The 20273-nt window shown below is 44.9% G+C and overlaps 1 protein-coding gene and 1 non-coding gene across 2 annotated transcripts in view; one reads left to right on the forward strand and one right to left on the reverse strand.

The window, feature by feature from the left end:
- MRPL48 (mitochondrial ribosomal protein L48) overlaps positions 1 to 20273 on the forward strand; it is a 63446-nt gene that overhangs the window by 2900 nt on the left and 40273 nt on the right. Inside the window, exons 2-3 of the mRNA XM_056115932.1 lie at positions 14125 to 14177; positions 16264 to 16301. Of these exons, the coding sequence (XP_055971907.1) occupies positions 14125 to 14177; positions 16264 to 16301 (91 nt within the window). The remainder of the gene's footprint in view (positions 1 to 14124; positions 14178 to 16263; positions 16302 to 20273) is intronic.
- On the reverse strand, positions 18163 to 18294 carry LOC130025629 (small nucleolar RNA SNORA70). Its single transcript, XR_008792760.1, has one exon. It is a non-coding gene; the product is annotated as a small nucleolar RNA SNORA70 (small nucleolar RNA).

The raw sequence follows: 20273 nt of genomic DNA on the forward strand, positions 1-20273 counted from the left end.
CTTAATGGCCATGATCCAAGAGACTCAGGAATAAATCTCGGAACCCAGCAGGTTTTGGCAGAAATCCCTCCAGATTTAATTGTTAAAATTTTGGAATTTCAGAATCGCGCGGCCACTGCTGCAGCCACGTGACATCATATGTTATTCATAACCAGCAATAGAAAACAAATTGTCTGCTATTGCCTTTTCAGCAGATCTGAGTGTTGGGATAAAATTCCAAAAAAGGGCTGGAGTGATAGCACAGTGATAGTGTTTGCCTTGCATGCAGCCGGCCCGGCCGAGCCAGGTTCGATTCCTCCACCCCTCTCAGAGAGCCCGGCAAGCTACTGAGAGTATCTCGCCCGCATGGCAAAGCCTGGCAAGCTTCCCGTGACGTATTCAATATGCCAAACACAGTAACAACAAGTCTCACAATGGAGACGTTACTGTCGAGCAAATTGATGAACAACGGGAGGACAGTGACAGTGACAGTGATGGTAGAAAATTATTTTAGGCATTCATTGTGAACCCTATCTCCATTACACATAAATTGGCATGATCTCCTCTGCTCATGGGTATAATGTAACTCTTGAATGTCCAGGTTTGTTCCTCACTTCTTCCTTTATCGAACTTAATGTTCCTGTCTAAAACTGGGTTATGAGTATTTGTGCTGGTGAAGTAGAAAATTAGTTTTGGCTTCTTCCCATTGTGGAGAAGCCCATGTTATTTGTTTGTTTGGTTTTTGTTTTGGGACCTCAGGAAATTATAGACTCCCCTCAGTTTCAAAGAGAGCCCTGAAAACTGCAGAAACGTCTAGAATGTAGAATGGGGACAGCCAACATGGAGCCACTCTTATCAGCTGGCAGAGGGAAACTGAGGCTTCTCTCATCACCACCTGTCAGAATGCTTCATGCTTCCAGGTCCCATACAAATATGTCTTTTCCTATAAGCCTTTCTAGCCTCCTTCTGCTAAAGTTTCTAATTTTATTCTGACTGTCATTAGTTCATCTTTTGGCATCTAATCATATGCAGTTTTATTTATGATCATCCTTCTCTCAGCCTGCGTGGAAGTACTAGTTTCTAATTTATAAAGAAACTTCACTGACTATCATTCCTGGATTCTAATTCTTGCTGATTCTGAGATCTTAAGCAGTTTATGTTAATTAGTTAAGTTTTTTGGGTTTGGGGTCATACCCGGTGATGCTCAGGAATTATTTTCTGGCGTTATGCTTGGGGATCACTCATGTGATCCATTTGGAAGCCATTTGGGATACTGGGGGTCAAACCCATGTTGACTCCATGCAAGGCAAGCACCCTACCTGCTGTACTCTCTCCATCTCTGCTTTAGTTTCAGGTCTCTAAAATTCAGATGATATCTACCATATGGAATTATAGAGATTCTGAAGGACAGTGTAGGGACTAGAGGGATTGTACAGGGGTTAAGGCTGGGTTCAATTCCCAGCATCACATATGGTGGCCTAAGCCCCATCAGGAGTGATCCCTGAGGACAGAGCCAGAAGAAAGCCCTGAGCACCGCTGTGGCTCCAACCCCTGACCCCCATCAAAAGAAACCAATGTAAGGGTAACACTGTAGCACTGTCTTCCTGTTGTTCATCGATTTGCTCAAGTGGGCACCAGTAACGTCTCCGTTGTGAGACTTGTTGTTACTGATTTTGGCATATCGAATATGCCGTGGGGAGCTTGCCAGGCTCTACCATGTGGGCAGGATACTCTCGGTAGCTTGCCAGACTCTCTGAGAGGGATGGAGGAATCAAACCCAGGTTGGCCGCTTTGTGAAATATGGAGGAATATTTATAATATTCTGTAGTGGATAAATGTTCATTTGCATTATTTTATTTTATCTTCACAATTTTATGAGAGAATCTTGGCAGGTACTACAACAAATGAAGAAATGGAAGTTACTGGCATGTTGTCTTATATATAATGTATTTTCAGACATTCTCCTGAAAGCCTTAGTGAATGAATGCCTTGATTATAGGTCTACAGCTCTTAAGTGGTAGTATTTATACCTGGACCCTTAATTTTCTGTCCTTTCTAAGCCAGACACAGTAACTTAAGAAAGACAATGCCTTTTTTTCTAAGTATTTCACATCTCACTAATTTGATAATAATCTTGGTTTTCTTCATCTGTGAAGTCAAATAGTTGATGTTCCCAATTGTCAGTAATTTTGTTCTATGTGACCAATACAGCATTTTATACTGATCTCATATTGCAATATAATAAATTATTTGCTCGAAGCCAGAGAAACAGTACAATGGGTAAGGTGCTTGCTTTGCACATGGCCACGTGTGTTCAATCCCCAGCACCCCATATAGTCCCCCAAGTTCCAGCAGAAGTGATTTCTGAGGGGCTGAAGTGATAGTTCAGCAGGTTGGGCATTTGCCTTGCATGCAGTCAACCCAGGTTCGATTCCCAGCATCCCATATAGTCCCCTGAGCACTGCCAGGAGTGATCCCTGAGTGCAGAGCCAGGAGCATCGCCAAGTGTGACCCCCCTGCAAAAAGAGGCAAAAAAAAAAAAAGGCAGAACTGATTTCTGAGTACAGAACCAGTAGTAAGTCTTGAGCACTGTTGGGTATGACCCCCGAACCAATAATAAATAGGAAATAATTTGCACATCTACTTTCCTGCATAAAAAAATTCAAAGGAGGTGGTTATATTTTCTCCATGTCATTATGTAACCAGCCTACAGTGTTCTTGGCTTAAAGCAACTAGCTGATAAGTATTGAATGAATAAGTAATGAACAAATGTTGGCATTTAACTACAGAAAAGACTAGAATGAGGGGCCGGAGCAATAGTACAGTGGGTAGCGCATTTACCTTGCATGAGGCCGACCTGGGTTTGTTCCCAGCTTCCCATATGGTCCCCTGAGCATTGGTAGGAATAATTCCTGAGTGCAGAGCCAGGAGTAACCCCAGCATTGCTGGGGGCTAATCCAAAAAGCCAAATAAACAAAAACCATCCACAGAACCTCAACCAATTAAAAAAAAGAAAAGAAAAAAAGAGACTGGGATGAGAATTTAAACTCTTTAGTTCAGTGCTCTTCAGTTTTTAGCAAATTGTCTTAAAATATTAAATGAGTGAGAAGCCCTTAGATGAGTGGAAGCCCCACTCTACTGGAGTAAGACTGGGTGGAATCACATTCCCCTTTGTGTCAACAGAAGTAATCAAGCAGGGTGGACCCAATTAAGATACTAATGTTGATATTCATCAGGCCACAGAATGCATATTGATTGGTCAAGATGACAGGATATTGTCTGTGGAAGTCAGAATGCACCAGGGAATGGATAATGACTTATCTGCCGAATTGATTTCCACAGAAAAATGGGATGGCCTTGGACTGTTAGATTGTAGTCTGGGTTTTGCCTACCCTGAGATTACCATTCTTTTCCGCCAGGATTATCTTTACCTACGAGGATGTGGTTAGGGCAGCAGTAGCAATCACAAAAGATTGAATCTTCACTAGTCCAGAAGGAAAAGCTTGGAGTCTGATCACCTAGATGACGAGATATTTTCCAGTGAAAAATCTGAATGATTTTTCACTGGATGAATGAAGGGATCCAGCAAACTCCACTGCAGAGCACAGTTCATGTGAACGAACAGCAGTGAGCACTGAAACAAATGACAGACTGACGGGCATGAATGAACCAGAAAGTCCTGTTATGGAATCAGAGGATGCAGATTTCAGCTTGCTTCGAAGGGCAGGGGAAAGGTCAAGATAGGAGCTATGTTTTTTGTTCTTACATAAACTATAAGTTCTGGAAGACAGATACCGGAAAGTTTCTAGAAAATATTTTTTTTGTTGTTTTTCACAAGCCTTGATTTTCAGCAGCAGTGATTTTTCTGTCTAGTATTGAAAATTTTTTTTTTTTGCTTTTGGGGTCACACCCGGCAATGCATAGGGGTTACTCCTGACTCTGAACTCAGGAATTACTCCTGGCAGTGCTCAGGGGACCATATGGGATGCTGGGAATCGAACCCGGGTCGGCTGCGTGCAAGGCCTTACCTGCTGTGCTATCACTCCAGCCCCTACTATTGTAATTTTGATGATTTGTATTACCTAATAGAAGAGGATAATCACCACGGCTGATCTGGTCACTGACAGTGTTCCTAGGCCGTGGATGTGTATGGTTCAGCCAATAGAGCATGTACCCTGTAGGTTCCATGCCCTGGGTTTGATAGCTGGCCTGTATCCCTGCCACCCAGGAGGGATCCAACAAACTCCACTGAGTGTAGGGAGTACACTCAGTGTGACCTTCTCCCAAACAACAAATGAAAAAATAAGCCTTGTACTTGTTAAGCCCTTTAATTTAATTCTACCAACAACTCTGAAGTTAATCTTATGTTTGGGATGGGGGCAACACCCAGTGGTGGTCAGGGCTAACTCGTGATTCCTTGTTCTGGGATCATTCCAGCTGGTGATGGGGACAGAACCTGGGTTGGCCGCATGTAAAGCAGATGCCTGACCAGCTGTACTATCTCTGGCGCCTATTTTTACCAACCTTTTAGAGTTAAGAAATTTGATTGAGAGGAATTTATTAACTCAGTAGCTGTGTGCTTGGGGGTTTCCACCTCTGCTTGGGAGTTCCACCCGGTGGTACTCAGGGGACCCTGATTCAATCACTCAGCTTCCTGGGCTCTCTCTCGGGCCCTCAGCAAATATTTATTGAGGCCTACTGTGTGCCAGAGGGTAAGCTAGATATTGGGATACAGTCGTTTATTGTATTTTTGATTTGTTTTTTGGGTCTCACCTAGTGGTGCTCACATCTTACTCCTGACTCTGTGCTCAGGGAATCACTCTTGGGGGGGCTTGGGATGCCAGAGATCAAACCCAGGTTGGCCACTTACAAGTCAAACTCCCTACTCACTGTACTGCGGTGGCCCCTCCTGTTCCTAGCAAAATGGACAGGCTGGGCCAGAGTGAGAATACAGTGGGGAGGGCGTTTACCTTGCATGCTGCCAACCTGGGTTTGACCGCGTTTGATCCTCGACATCCCATATGGTCTCCTGAGTGTGGCCAGGAGTTATTCCTTAGCATTGCTAGGTGTGGCCCCAAAACCAAAAAATAAGAAAAAAAAGTAGAGCTCAGTATGTAACTCTGTGGTAGAGCTAATGCCTCACTTGCCTGAGGCATTTGGTTGTGATCCAGATGTCCATATACATATAAAAGAAGACTAATTAAACACCTAAGTACTTAACTGTTATACTGTCACTGTCACTGTCCTCCCATTGCTCATCGATTTTCTCTTGAGCGGGCCCAGTAACATCTCCATTGTGAGACTTTGTTGTTAACTGTGTTTGGCATATCAAATACATCACTGGTAGCTTGCCAGGCTTTTGCCGTGCGGGCAAGATAATCTTGGTAGCTTGCCGGGCACTCTGAGAGGGATGGAGGAGTCGAACTCGGGTGGGCACTGTTGGCTGTGTGCAAGGCAGACTCCCTACCCGCTGTGCTATCGCTCCGGTCCATCCAGAATCAAACAATAATATATAGTTGCTTTCCTAAAAATAACTTCAGTAACAAATGTTATACAATTGCATTCACATTTATATACGGTACATATTTAAAAGGGCTGGAGCGGTAGCACAGCGGGTAGAGCGTTTGTCTTGCATGTGGGTAACCCAGGTTCGATTCCTCTGCCCCTCTCGGAGAGCCCGGCAAGCTACCGAGAGTATCTCGCCCACACGGCAAAGCCTGGCAAGCTACCCGTGACGTACTCAATATGCCAAAAATAGTAACAAGTCTCACAATTTGTTGTGAGACGTTACTGGTGCCCACTCAAGCAAATCGATGAACAACGGGAGGACAGTGACCGTGACTGTGACACCTAAGAAGAATTGTAGGTGTAATATGCCTTCATAAGAGCAGTGTCCAAACTAAGTGTGAGTGACTGGGAAAGCTTTCTTTTAAAAAAAATTTTTTTTATGAAAGGCTGTAAGATACAATTACAGACTTACATACTTTCATGATTACGTTTCAGTCATACCCATCCCTCCACCTGTGCCCATTCTCCACCACCAATGTCCCTAGTATTCCTCCCGCACATTCCCTTTTACACTCTCTCCTTTTGGGTGTTATGGTTTGCAGTACAGGTAATAAGTGGCCATGATGTTTGGTCTATAGTCTACTTCCAGCATGCATCTCCTATCCTGAGCGAGCCCTCCAAGCATCCTTTGCTTGGTGGTCCCTTCTGTATCTTAGTTGCCTTTTCCCCCAGCATGTGAGGCCATCTTCCAAGCTGTGAAGCAGTCCTCCTGGTCCTTATCTCTACTATCCTCAGGTGTTGGTCTCCCATTCGATCACGATGATCACGACCATCCTGTTGTTCGTTGATTGCCTCGAGCAGGCCCCAGTAACGTCTCCTTCATCCTAGCCCTGAGGTTTTTTTAAAAGTGCCATATTCAGGGCTCTTTCAGGGTTAGGAGAATGAGACCCATCATTGTTACTGGTATTTGGCATATTGGGTACACCATGGGGAGTTTGCCAGACTCTGCCGTGTGGGCAGGTTACATTCAGTAGCCTGCCAGTTTGTCCAAAGTAAGAATAAGATAATAAGATGTCGCACAGCCGCATTTGTGGCCGCGCACTTCCGGGAGCTGGGTTTTATAGTTTTATAGTCTCTGGGTCTTAGTCTCCCATTATGTTACTTTATATTCCACAAATGAGTACAGTCATTCTATGTCTGTCCCTCTCTTTCTGACTCATTTCGCTTAGCATGTCATTCCACTTATATGAAAATTTCATGACTTCATTTTTTCTAGCAGCTGCATAGTATTTCATTGTGTAGATGTACCAGAGTTTCTTTAACTAGTCATCTGTTCTTGGGCACTCGGGTTTTTTCCAGATTCTGGCTATTCTAAATAGTCCTGCAATAAACATTCAAGTGCAGATATCATTTCTACTGTACTTTTTTGCATTTCCAGGATGTATTTCCATTAGTGGTATTGCTGGGTCAAATGGGAATTCAATTTCTAAATGTCCGTATTGTTTTCCAAAAGGTCTGAACCAGTCGGGATTCCCACCATCAGTGAAGGAGAGTCCCTTTCTCTCCACATCCATGCCAACATCGGTGCCTTTGTTCTTTTGGATGTGTTCCAGTCTCTCTGGTGTTAGATGATATCTCATTGTTGTTTTGATCTGCATCTCCCTGATGATTAGTGATGAAGAGCATTTTTTTCATGTGCCTTTTGACCATTCAAATTTCTTCTTTGAGAAAGTTTCTGTTCATTTCATAGCCCCATTTTCTGATGGGATTGGAAGTTTTCTTCTTGTAGAGTTCAACCAGTGCCTTGTATATTCTTGATATTAACTCCTTATCAGATGGGTGTTGGGTAAATATCTTTTCCCAGCTGTCCTTGTATAGAAAACTTTCTTGAGGCTCTTGCATGACTAGGATCTAAAGAGTGGTAGAATTTAAATGGAGGAGCCTGCACCAAGAGTTTGAGCAATTAGTTAGGCTACATTTGGACTTCTGGAGGGCCCAGAGGTAACTGAGGCTGAGAAAGAATGGGGCTTCCAAGGGAGAGGGGGAGAGTAGTGGGAAGTGACAGAGGGGTGCACTTGTAATTCAGGATGCCCTCCTCAGGTCTTTTGATTTTTGGCCATGCCTGGTGATGCTCAGGGCTCACTTCTGACTGCATTCAGGGATTACTCCTGGTGATGCTCTGGGTACTATGTGGGATTTCAGGGATCGAACCCAGGTTGGCCACTTTCAAGGCAAGTGTCTTACCCACCATATTATCACTCTGGTCCCACCACAGGTCTTTTGAAAGTGAATTGAATTGAATCTTGGAGAAATAGGGAGTTGGCAGAAATGGGGCTTCGTGAGAGTCAGAGGTGCCTAAAGCCCCAGCAGTGATGGTGGTGTGAAGGAAGAGATTTCTTTTTGAGGGGGGAGGGGAGAAGAGAGAGAGAGAGAGAGAGAGAGAGAGAGAAAATTTATATGCCATAACTTTTACTCTTTGAAATTGGAAAATTTAGTGTTTCACAAAGTTTATTCATAAAGTTGTACAGTCATCACTGTTATCTAATTCCAGAACTTCTTGTCATCCTAGTTAGTACAGATAGTAGTAACTGGAGAAATATATAGTGGGTAGGGTTCTTGCCTTGCACGTAGCTGACCTGAGTGCGATCCTTGCCACTCCTTCTGGCTCCCTGAGTGCAGCCAGGAGTAATTCCTGAGTGCAGGGCCAGGAGTAACCCCTGAGCATCCACGGGTGTGCCCCTCCCACCTTGAGAGTGTAGCAGTGAAAAGCCTTTGGATTCAATCAGACTTAGATTTGAGTTCTTGGCATCTCCTATCAAACCCCTAACTTTGGGCAATTTACCTAAGTTTCTGTTCTTATTCCGATGATGTGGAATAGAGGTGATTAACTCAGAGAATAGGCATAAAGATGGAAAAGGACAGAAACAATAGTACAGCTGGTAGGGTTCTTGCCTTGCATGTGGCCCACCCAGGTTCGATATCCAGCTTCCCATATGGTCATCCATGCATTTCCAGCAGTAATTCCAGAGAGCAGAGTCAGGCATTACCACTGAGCATCTCTCTATGTGGCCCCCGAACAAACAAACAACAAAACACAAAAAGATTGATTAAAAAACACATGTGAAGTGCTTAGTACAAAGGCCATATTCCAAGTGAGAGTAACAATTTTGCACGTGTGTGTGTGTGTGTGTGTGTGTGTGGTGCCAGGGATCAAATGCAGGTCTCACGCACCATGGCAAGTGTTTTGTAGTAGTGCCACATCTCAGGCCCCTGCAGTGCTATTCTGAATAACATTTTTTAGTATGCAGATATGTTTTGTTAATATCGATTTAAAAATCATTCAGATGCCTGACTCATTGGTGTCACCAGCGCCCCTGGGCTCTGGTGTTTGAAACTTCTCACCCAGTGAGAAGATTTTGATTTTGTTCTGTGATTTCAGTTCTTTGGTATCGGCCAATCCTTCCCTGGTTCCTGACTCCCCAACCCATGGGAACAAGTATTTTTGTCACCGACTGCGGCAGCTGTGTCCTCATTCATTCATTCAGCAGCATCACCGCCCTCTTCCGTTTGCTTCAGGGCTGGAGCGCTCTTATCTGCTGACTGAGGGAAGGGTGTTTGTGTGCATTCAGTCCTAAAATAGATGACTTTTGTCCGGATAAATAATGCCAAGCATTGCAGGGAGAGGAAGCACATTTTCCAGTGCTGAAAAGGGAGATTTTACACCATAATTTGAATGTCTTCCAGAAAATTGTCAACCCTTAGGACTGGCTTTTAGGTAATTAAATCTTTAGCTTTTGTAGAGAAATCTGAACAATTAAAGAGAAATGAGTCCATCAAGAGCTTTCTCCTCAGACAATGCCGCTTCTGTATGAAGTGACCAATTTAAGAATCTATTTCTTTCTGTTTGTCATATTTGATAGATCTTAGGCCTGGGAAGAATTTAAGAGCCATAAGAGCCCTTTGCTCTTTCTTTTTCTTTTCCCTGTCTCTTTGGTTTTGGGCTACACCTGGTTGTGCTCAGGGACTATTCCCAGCTCTGTGTTCAGGGGTGGCTCCTGGCTCTGTGCTCGGGAGACTGCGGTGTTGGGGCTGGAACACAGGTCTCCCACATGCAGAGTGTGTACTCAGCCTGTTCAGCTGTCTCTCCGGCCCCGGCTGCTCTTCCCAGAGAGGGGAGGAAAGAGCTAAGCTACCGTGGTTTATGCGGGAAGCGGGAAGTTAGCCAGAACTCTTCCCTCCCGAGGTTGTTCCCTCCCCTAGATTTTCAGGCTAGCCCAATATTTCGTTCATTCATTCATTCATCTTCCTGTTATTCGTCAATTGCCTCGAGCAGGCCCCAGTAACGTCTCTTTCATCCTAGCCCTGAGATTATATTCAAGGCTCTTTAGGAGAATGAGACCCATCATTGTTACTGGTATTTGGCATATTTGGTACACCACGGGGAGTTTGCCAGACTCTACCCTGTGGGCAGGCTACATTCGATAGCCTGCAAGTTTGTCCAAAGTAGGAATGAGATAATAAGATGTCATAAAAAGATGTCCTGATAAGATGTCGCTCGGCCGCAAATGCGGCCGCGCGGTTCCGGGAGGTGGATTTTATAGTCTCTGAGTCTTGGCCGCTGATGGGATTACACGGCGCCAGGGGGCCAGGTGGTGGGTGTGACCCCCGCCTACTGGAATTTGGAGGATCTGGGTAGAGGATGCTTGACTCCAATCCGAGTAGGCTTGGAGATCTCGGCCCCGGAACCCGCGTGGCTTTGTCCCTCTGCCAGTACCTTCATGTGTGCGGAGAGTGGTCTCAACATGGTGGCGGCTGGTCCTGGAGGTCTTCGGCTGCCGGAGCCCTGGTCGGGGCGGGGAGGAAAGCTCAACCCGCTCCCCTCCAAGGGGCTCTGGCGAGGAACAGCCAGGCGCGGGGGCAGGAGACTGCTCTGTTCTCGTCCGGGAGCTGGATTTTATAGTCCCGGAGTCTTGGCCGTTGATGGGATTACACGGCGCCAGGGGGCCAGGTGGTGGGTGTGAACATACTTCTCCATGTTCTTTCACTTCTAGTTGCAGTGCCCTTTGCCCTCCCTTGTGCCTATTCACATCCTTTCCAGTCTCCAGGACTTCATGTTCTTTGGAGGACATTTTGCAAATTTTCTTTTGTTGCTTTTGGTGCCTGTTGGACAGTGTTCAGAGCTTACTCCTGGCTCTGCTCACTTCCTAGCAGGGTTCACGGGACTGTATGGGATGTCAGAGATGGAACCCAGGTCAACTTTTTGCAAGGCAAGCATCTGACCTGCTGTTCTATCTCTCTGGCCCGTTTTGGGTTTGGACCACACCCAGCAGTGCTGGGGGCTGCTCCCAGCAGGGACCGTATGGTACTGGATCTGGAACTTGGGCCTCTATGCAAGTATGTGCTTACCCACTAAGCTCTAACTCTGGCCCTAAAAGTATATTTTTGTCTCCTACCCACATCTTTTTCATTTGTTCTGTTTTGGGGTCACACTGGCAGCGCTTGGGGAGTGGGTAGGGGCTATTCCCGCTTCAGTGTTTAGAAATTGCTCCCGGTGATGCTTGGGGGACCATACAGTGTCAGATCAACCCCAGGCTTCTCACACGTAAAACATGTACTTCAGCACTTGCTTGCGACTATCCCTCTGACCCTCTGCTTACATTTTTGAAATGGCTTGAATGAGATAAACTCACATGCCACACATTTCACCCATGTAAGGTGTACAGCGACTTGTAGCATATTTGAAGTTGTCATGCAAAACTCAGCAGTGTCGATTTTAGAGTTTTAATTACCCTCTAAAGAAACCTTGTACCCCCAGCTCCCTAGATCCTCTAACTCTAAGTAAGCTTTCTTTCTAAAATGCTCTTGTCTGTTTTAGATACTTCAAATACATGGAATGTGCAGTACTTGGTCCTTTGTGGTTTCTTTCATTAATGTGATGTTTTCAAGGTGTATTCAAGTTGTTATAGTTTCTAATATCCCTTTTCTATTTAGTGCAGCAGTTGGTATTTAATAGGCTTTTAGAAAACTTGAAGGCTGGGCTGGAGCGATAGTACAGGTTTTAATACAGGTAGGGTGTTTGCCTTGTATGCGGCCAACTCCCCAACATCCCCGAAGGTCCCCTGTGTCCCTCCAGGAATACTTCCTGAGTCCAGAACCAGGAGTTACTCCTGAACATTGTCGGGTATGGCCCCCAAATAAGACAAAACAAAAAAACCTTGATGGCAGCAGAGCAGCAGAATTAATACAGACGGTCGGGCACTTGCCATGTATAACCCAGGTTCAGTCCCTGGCAGTGCATTTGGTTCCCTGATCATTGCCAGGAGTGATTCCTGAGCACAAAACTAGGAGTAGGCTCGGAGCACCACCAGGAGTGGCCCACAAACAAAAAGTGGTCAGGGGGAATAGGATAGTAGGGCCTACTGCGACAGTAGTGGAGAGCAGTAGGCACTCGTGGTATGTCATGCGTGAAACCCTACCATTACCAATATTGTAAATCAATTTAAAAAATTAAAAACAACAAATATAATTTGTTATGTTGTTTGAGGCCAGAGAGATATACAGCGGTAAGGTGCTTGCCTTGTATGTGGCTGACCTGGGTTTGATCCCTGGCATGGCATATGGTTTCAGAGCAGTGCCCGGAGTGACTATTGGGCCCAGAGCCAGCAATAGACCCTGAGCACCACAAGGTATGGCCTCCCCAAATTAAGAATAAATGAACTGTTTTAGGGTTGAAGTGTGTGTGTGTGTGTGTGTGTGTGTGTGTGTGTGCGCGTGCACGCGCATGCATGAGTGTGTGTATTGGGAAATTGAACGTCATACATGCACTGAATAGCTTTCTGTCATGGAGCTATATCAGCTTTATTTTAGAACAGTTTTAGAATTACAGAATTATTGCAAAGATAGTACAGAGGATTCCTATATATCCAGTCTTCCCTATTATTAGCTAATGTTAGTATGATACATTGGTTCATCATTAATGAACTGATATTATTGCTAATTAATTTTTTTTTTACTATATATATTTCTTTTTTGGTTCTCTTATTTTGTGGTTCTGGGGCCATACTTGGTGGTGCTCAGGGTTTGTTCCTGGCTCTGGGGTGAGGAATCACTCCTGACTGTGTTTGTGGTACCACATGTGGTGCTGGGAATTGAACCTGCGTTGACCGTGAGCAAGGAAAGAACCTTACTCTGTACAATCTCTCTAGTCCTCAGCATAGATGTTATGTTAATTTGGGGGAGGTGTTAAGAAAGTGGGGTGTAGCCTTATGAAGCGTTCAAAGAAATGTGCCGGCATCCCTTAAAAACAGGGTATGTAAGTTCTGTAGTGACTCGTTCTCACTAGAAGACCACCTCTCTGCTCGGTGTGCCGCTAGCAGAGCTGCACGCTGTATGTGGAGCAGCATTTGTTGAATGCCAATAAGGCAAAGTAAGATGGAAAGAACCGGGAGAGGGGAGTTTGAGGGAGGAAACTGCTACTGCAGCTGTCTCGGCTTCTTTTTTTCTCTGTTTTATTGGTGTGGCATCATTTTTGTTATTGTTTATTGAGGCATGGGGGGGGGGTTGAGCCCTACACCCAGTGGTGCTCAGAGGCTTTTTGCTCTCTGCTCAAGTGCTCCTGGTGGTGCTTGGGAGACCATGTACTGCTGGAGATTGAAATGAGGATTCCTACATGGAATCTCTCTGGTCCATCATTATCATCACCATTATTATTATTATCATTATTTGCTTTTTTGGGGTCATGCCTGGCAATGCACAGGGGTTACTCCTGGCTCTGCACTCCGGAATTACCCCTGGTGGTGCTCAGGAGACCATATGGGATGCTGGGATTTGAACTTGGGTCGGCCGCGTGCAAGGCAAACACCCTACCCGCTGTGCTATTGCTCCATTCCCCATCATCATTGTTAAGAGAGACAGTATGCTGTCATAGTCATAACCATTGGAATGAAACAGTCCTTATTAACTATGATTTTGGGAACATGACCTCTCTGGGTTCTGTTTTGCCTTGCAATTTTGAGAATCAGGGAAGCATTAAGAAAACCCCCTACCAGGGAGCAGAGTGATAGTACAGGGGAGAGGGCACTTGCCTTGCACACAGCCAACCTGAGTTCGATCCCTGACATCCCATATGGTCCTTGGAGCACTGCCGGGAATGATTTCTGAGTGCAGAGCCAGGAGTAACCCCTGAGCATCACCAGGTGTGGCTCAAAAACCAAAAACAACAACAACAAAAAAATAGAAAGCCCCTTACCTGTTGTGTGCTGTTGTGTGTGTATGTGTGTGTGTGTGTGTGTGTGTGTGTGTGTGTTTGGCAGTTATGTAATAGTTACCAGTTGATACTGATCAATAGTTTAACAGAAGAAAATGAAAAAATGATTGAATTTGGAAGGAGAAAAGGATAAAAGGGAAAAAGTACCAAAGAATGGGACTTATATTTTTTTGAGCATTTCTGACAGTGTAGAATAGGAGATAAAAGAACCTAAATTTGCCTGCATATTTGGTATTAATGTAAGGCAACTTCTTTACTGTATATGAACCTTTGGGCACTTTTTGGTTTGTTTGACTGTGAGGCTCTTTGTGAAGAGGTGCTTGAAATTATGAATGATTGAGATTGTCACAACCTGATTGTTTTTGTTGTAGGTGCTGTATCTGAGAAATGGAACAATTTGTAAGCAAGCCTTTTCCATTTTAAGGTAAGGGGGCAGTAATAACAACAATGAAATCTAGTTAATATTTATGCTCTGCTAGGTTGTTCAGAGATCATTTTCATTTGGTGTCTTCCTTTTTGTTTTTGGACTTCCGTCGTAGTGCTGGAGGCGATGCAGTCCACCTCAGGGAGCTGTGTGGTGCTGGGGATTGCACCTGGGGCCCTGTGCATGCTCAGAGAGTAAATTTTCTTTCATCGGTTCTGTTTGCATTTCAAGCATTACATTCCGTGCCATCTTGCTCCTATCTCATTCTTAGTAAATGGCAAATCTATTTATGTTATCTATTTTAGAGCTCCCCAAACTTATACCTATCGCCTATGGCCCCTCACCCCTCTCCCCCCTTAAGAAAAGAAATCACTCATCGCCTTTCTGGAAATCTACTTTTTTTGAGTGAACAAACAGATGGCATTACCCAGTTGCATCCAAGGCCGTCATCCCATTGCCTCCTGGGAGATATCACCCACTTTGGAAAACACTTATGAAGTTGCTCAGGTCACAGTCCTTGGAGTTATTTCTTATACTGTTGTTTTTCTCACTCTGTATCCATTTTTTTTTTGGGGGGGGGTCACACAAGCACAGGGGTTACTCCTGGCTCTGCACTCAGGAATCAGTCCTGGCGTTGCTCAGGGGACCACATGGGATGCTGGGAATTGAACCCGGATTGGCCACATGCAAGGCAAACACCCTACCTGCTATGCTATTGCTCCAGCCCCTGTATCCAATATTTTAACAAACCTTGTTGGCTCTGTCTGAGCACAGAGCCAGGAGTAAGCCCTGAGCACCACCAGGCATGGCCACCCCCCAATTTTATATCACAATCACGACCATCCTGTTATTCCTCGATTGCCTTGAGCAGGCCCCAGTAACATCTCCTTCGTCCTAGCCCTGAGATTTTTTAAAAAGTGCCATATTCAAGGCTCTTTCAGAGTTAGGAGAATGAGACCCATCATTGTTACTGGTATTTGGCATATTGGGTACGCAATGGGGAGTTTGCCAGACTCTGCCGTGTGGGCAGGTTACATTCAGTAGCCTGTCAGTTTGTCCAAAGTAGGAATGAGATAATAAGATGTCATGCGGCCGCAAATGCAGCCACGCACTTCCAGGAGCTGGGTTTTATAGTCTGTGGGTCTTGGCCGTTGATGGGATTACACAGCGCCAGGGGGCCAGTTGGTGGGTGTGACCCCTACCTACTGGAATTTGGAGGATCTGGGTGGAGGATGCTCTGCCCCGATCTGAGCAGGCTTGGAGATCTCAGCCCCGGGACCCGCATGCCTTTGTTCCTCTGCCGGTATCTTCATGCGTGTGGAGAGTGGTCTCAGCATGGTGGTAGCTGGTTCTGGAGGTCTTCGGCTGCCGAGCCCTGGTCGGGGCGGAGAGGGAAACTCAACCCGTTCCCACCAAGTGGCCCCAGCGAGGACAGCCAGGTGTGGGGGCAGGAGACTCTGCGCTGTTCTCCCATCAACGGCCAAGACCCAGAGACTATAAAACCCAGCTCCTGGAAGAGAACAGCGCAGAGTCTCCTGCCCCCACGCCTGGCTGTCCTCGCCGCGGCCCCTTGGTGGGAGCGGGTTGAGTTTCCCTCCCCGTCCCGACCAGGCTCCGGCAGCCAAAGACCTCCAGAACCAGCCACCACCATGCTGAGACCCCTCTCCACACGCATGAAGGTACCGGCAGAGGAACAAAGGCATGCGGGTCCCGGTGCTGAGATCTCCAAGCCTGCTCAGATCGGGGCAGAGCATCCTCCACCCAGATCCTCCAAATTCCAGTAGGCAGGGGTCACACCCACCAACTGGCCCCCTGGCGCTGTGTAATCCAATTATATATATATATATATATGTATATATGTTTTTTAATCTTTCTATAAATATATATATGTATATTGTTTAAGAAACCTAGTACATTGTCTGATACATAGTCAATAAATATGTTTGTGGAAAGAAAATGGGAAAAGAAGAAGAAGGAACTATCTAGCTTTGGCAGATTTCCTTTAATGAGGACCCTACAAATTATGGTGATTGTGCAAATAAAGTATGACTATCTTATTTATACAACATACATTCTCCCTCTTTAGGGTCAGAACTGCTGGAGAAAATCCCATCTGTTCTGCAGGTAAGCAGGTATTTCCCAAAGTAGTCTGTCTGCTTTAAGTGTCCTCTAACACTCTCTTAAATACTGTTCTAGAAGAATGCCTAACATATCTTTAAGAGTAGTGGACAGGACCAAATCCCCTCCCTGCTAAACCCTGCAACCCTGCCCACATGGACTAGCATCACAGGTGAGAACATAAAACAGTGGTTAAGAACAAGTGCTCTGTAGAACATTTGGATTCCAGCTCTATCCCATATTTATTCTATAACTTCTCTGACTTTTTTAGTTACCTCTTTGTAGCTTACTTTCCTGACTTAAATATTTTTATTAAAAAAAGCCCAACTATATAATTATAATACGAGCTACAGTGAGTTATTTCAAGATTAAATGAGATAAAGTGCTAAAAAATAAGTTTTATTATCATTTTTCTGGTGTGGGGGTTACCTGCTGGTGTTTAGGGGCTACTTTCAACCCTGGCTTGGGGAACTCTTCAGTGCATGGGAATAGAACACTGAGTTAATCTCTATACTAGCTCTCCAGCCCTTTGATCATTTAATTATTTATTTATTTATTGCTGCTGTTCCAGATTTGCTTTCCTGTCTGTCTTTTACCAGATTATGGTTTTCCTTACAATATTTTATCCAAGTTGAATGTCCATTCAATCTAACTTAATGAATTTGTTTCTGTCTCAACCAGTGTATTTGCCTTTTTTTTTTTTTGTCATTTTGTGACATATTTAATAGCTGTTATTGGATTGTAATGATATCTGCCCTTTGATTAAATGGGGTTAAAGGGAAAGAGTGTAAGGAAGTTGATTTGCATGCAGCCAATCCTGGGTAGATTCCTTGCATCCCCCTGGGTGCCCAGAACCCAGGTGACATTGACCCCAAATCACAATAAATAAATAAAGAGTATTGAAGGCAAGGAATTGGAAGAAGGAAGGAAACGAACATTTACTGAGTGTTTAAAATATTCCTGGCAGAGTCTAAGCAGCTGTATGTTTGTTAATTATTTCAGAAGATGGCTCAGTGTATAGCAAATCAACATTTTCATCAATCCCAAAGCCCAGCATCTCAAATATGGTCTTTTTATTTTGTTGCTTTTTGGGTCACACCCGGCATTGCGTAGGGGTTACTTCTGGCACATGCGCTCAGGAATTACTTTCGGTGGTGCTCGGGGGACCATATGGGATGCTGGGAATCGAACCTGAGTTGGCCGCATGCAAGTCAAACTCCCTACCCTCTGTGCTATTGCTCCAATCCCTCAAAAACCCCCTTGTCTTGAGGCCAGAGTGATAGTATAGCACATCAGACGCTCACCTTGTATGCAATGACCTGGGTTCAACCCCTGGCACCCTATATGGCCTCCTGAGTCCCACCAGGAGTGATCCCTAAGTGCAGAGCCAGGAGTAACCCCAGACCCCCCCCCAAAAAAAACCCCTAAAACAATTGAATATAGTTTTCTTTTTATTCATCTCAACACATATTATACCAGGCTATATTTCAGTTGCTAGGGGGTCACACAATTAAGTCTTTGTCATTTGGAAACTTACAAGAAATATTTTTCCCCTTAAGAATAGTATCATGGGAGTCAAAGAGATGGTAAAGCACTTGTCCAATTAGTACTTGCGCCTTACTTGGATGCCCGACACCCCATATGGTCCCCCAAGCCCGTCCATGAGTGATTTCTGAGCATAGCGCCAAGAGTAAGCCCTGAGCCCCAAAAGAAACACAAATGTATATAGATATATATAGAACACAGTGAACCCACTGCCTAGATTCATGAGTTCCTTGTTCTGTAGAACATGTGATGTATATACCTGTCAGGAGCCTAAGACTGGGAACAGCCTGAAGAACAGCAGATAGGAATGTCTGTTGGTAAAGTCTGTCTCCAAGGACCCTTAGGACAGCCCACACAGACAAGAGGCAGCAGAAAAACTACCTGTTGTCTGCAGGCATTGCACACAGGGTTCACCCTTCAAGGGAAAAGCACAGTTGTCTTAAATTGACTACAGAAGACGTTATGTATTTTTGGGTCTGGGAATAATTGTCATAAATGATAGAGAATACTTTAGAATCTGCACTTTTCTACTTAATCTTTAGTGAACATGTTTCCATTACAATTTCAATCACAATCACAACCATCCTGTTATTCGTCGATTGCCTCGAGCAGGCCCCAGTAATGTCTCCTTCGTCCTAGCCCTGAGATTTTTTAAAAAAAAGTGCCATATTCAAGGCTCTTTCAGAGTTAGGAGAATGAGACCCTTCATTGTTGCTGGTATTTGGCATATTGGGTACGCCACGGGGAGTTTGCCAGACTCTGCCGTGTGGGCAGGTTACATTCGGTAGCCTGCCAGTTTGTCCAAAGTAGGAATGAGATGATAAGATGTCGGGAGCTGAGTGTGATAATCTCTGGATCCTGGCCGTTGTTGGGGTTACATGGCAGTTGGTGGGTGTAACTGTCTAGCTACTGGCAGGTCCAGTCCCAAACCTTGCAGGTTTGGAGATCTCAGCCCCAGGTCCCACACACCTGGGTTCCTCTGCCAGTTCTTTTATGCGTGAGGCTCATCCAAGTGTGTGGAGCGTGGTCCCAGCATGGCTTTGGCTGGGGCCTGGAGGTCTTCAGCTGTTGGGCCCTGGTGAGGACAGTCAGGCACAGGGTAGAAGACTCTGCCTTGTTCTCTCCCGGGAGCTGAGTATAAATTACAATTATAATTTTTAAATTACAATTTAAAAAGCCTAAATATTTATTACTTTGAATACATTCAAATACGGCCTTAAATTGAACAACTAAGAGGGAAAGAATTTTTTGTCTGGTTTTGTACATGTTGAGTTGGCGTGCCTGTGCAGAGGCTATTTTAAGCTTTCTGTTGCATACACAGTCTTTGAGCTCAAAATACAGGACTGGGTTGAAAATGTAAATGCAGAAACCATCCTATTGATTTTAATTGAAGCTGTGGGAATGAATGAGATTATCTGGGGAAAGAGGCACAAGAACCAGGCATTAAGGGCTCTCATATTAAAGGGCCGGTAGATGGCTCGTCAATGAGACACTTGCCTTACATATGTGAGGCCTGGGTTTGATCCTAGGCAATGTGAAAGATAAATAAAAATGTAAAAATTAGATAGAGGTGGAAGAAATGGCTAATGAAGTTAAAAAAGGTTGGCCAAAATGGTATGAGGAAACCCAAATAGTAAGTTTTGTGGCAGTCTAAAGGAGTGTTTCGGGGCTATGGTGCCACCCCGGGGGGGACAGGGTGTTGTCCCTCCACCTGCTTCCCCTGGTGGCTTGGTGCTGTCATCCTCCAGAGGCCATTGGACAGTCAGGCTTGGGCCCGCAGTGACGAAACTTGTTGGGCCTCACGGGATGGGGGTGGAGCCGGGCCTGTCCTCCCCACCCCAGCGAGACCCCAAGTCATCGCCCACGAACGGCCTCTCTGGCTCCTGATCAAGCTGCTCAAGGGCCATGATCCCAGGGACTCAAGAGCAAATCTCTAAACCCAGTGACTTTTGGCAGAAATCCCTCCAGATTTAAGTGTTAAAATTTCAGAATTTCAAAATCACATGACCCTACTGCAGTCACGCGACATGATATGTTATTCATAACCAGCAATAGAACACAAATTGTCTACTGTTGCCTTTTCAGCAGATCTGAGTGTTGGGGTAAAATCTCAAATAATAATGGTGGGTCTGGTGTCGAAATATTGAATGTGATCAAAGTAGAGAGAGAGTAATGTGGAAATCATCTGCCCCACAGGTAGGGGGAGGGTGTGGGATGGGAGTATACTGGGGTTTTGGGTGGTGGAGAATGGGCACTGGTGAAAGTACGGGTGTTCCATTATATGACCAAGACTTAGACCCGAAAGCTTTGTAACTGCTCTCACAGTGATTCAATAAATAAAATTATAAAAATGAAAAAAAAAAAGTAAGGTGGAGTTCATGCACAATTCAATGAGCTAATCAGTGGCTGAATAAATAGCAGTACTCCTACATA

The sequence above is a fragment of the Sorex fumeus genome, unplaced genomic scaffold (genome assembly GCF_029834395.1).
Source record: "Sorex fumeus unplaced genomic scaffold, SorFum_2.1 ptg000030l, whole genome shotgun sequence".
In the NCBI taxonomy this organism is placed as follows: domain Eukaryota; kingdom Metazoa; phylum Chordata; class Mammalia; order Eulipotyphla; family Soricidae; genus Sorex; species Sorex fumeus.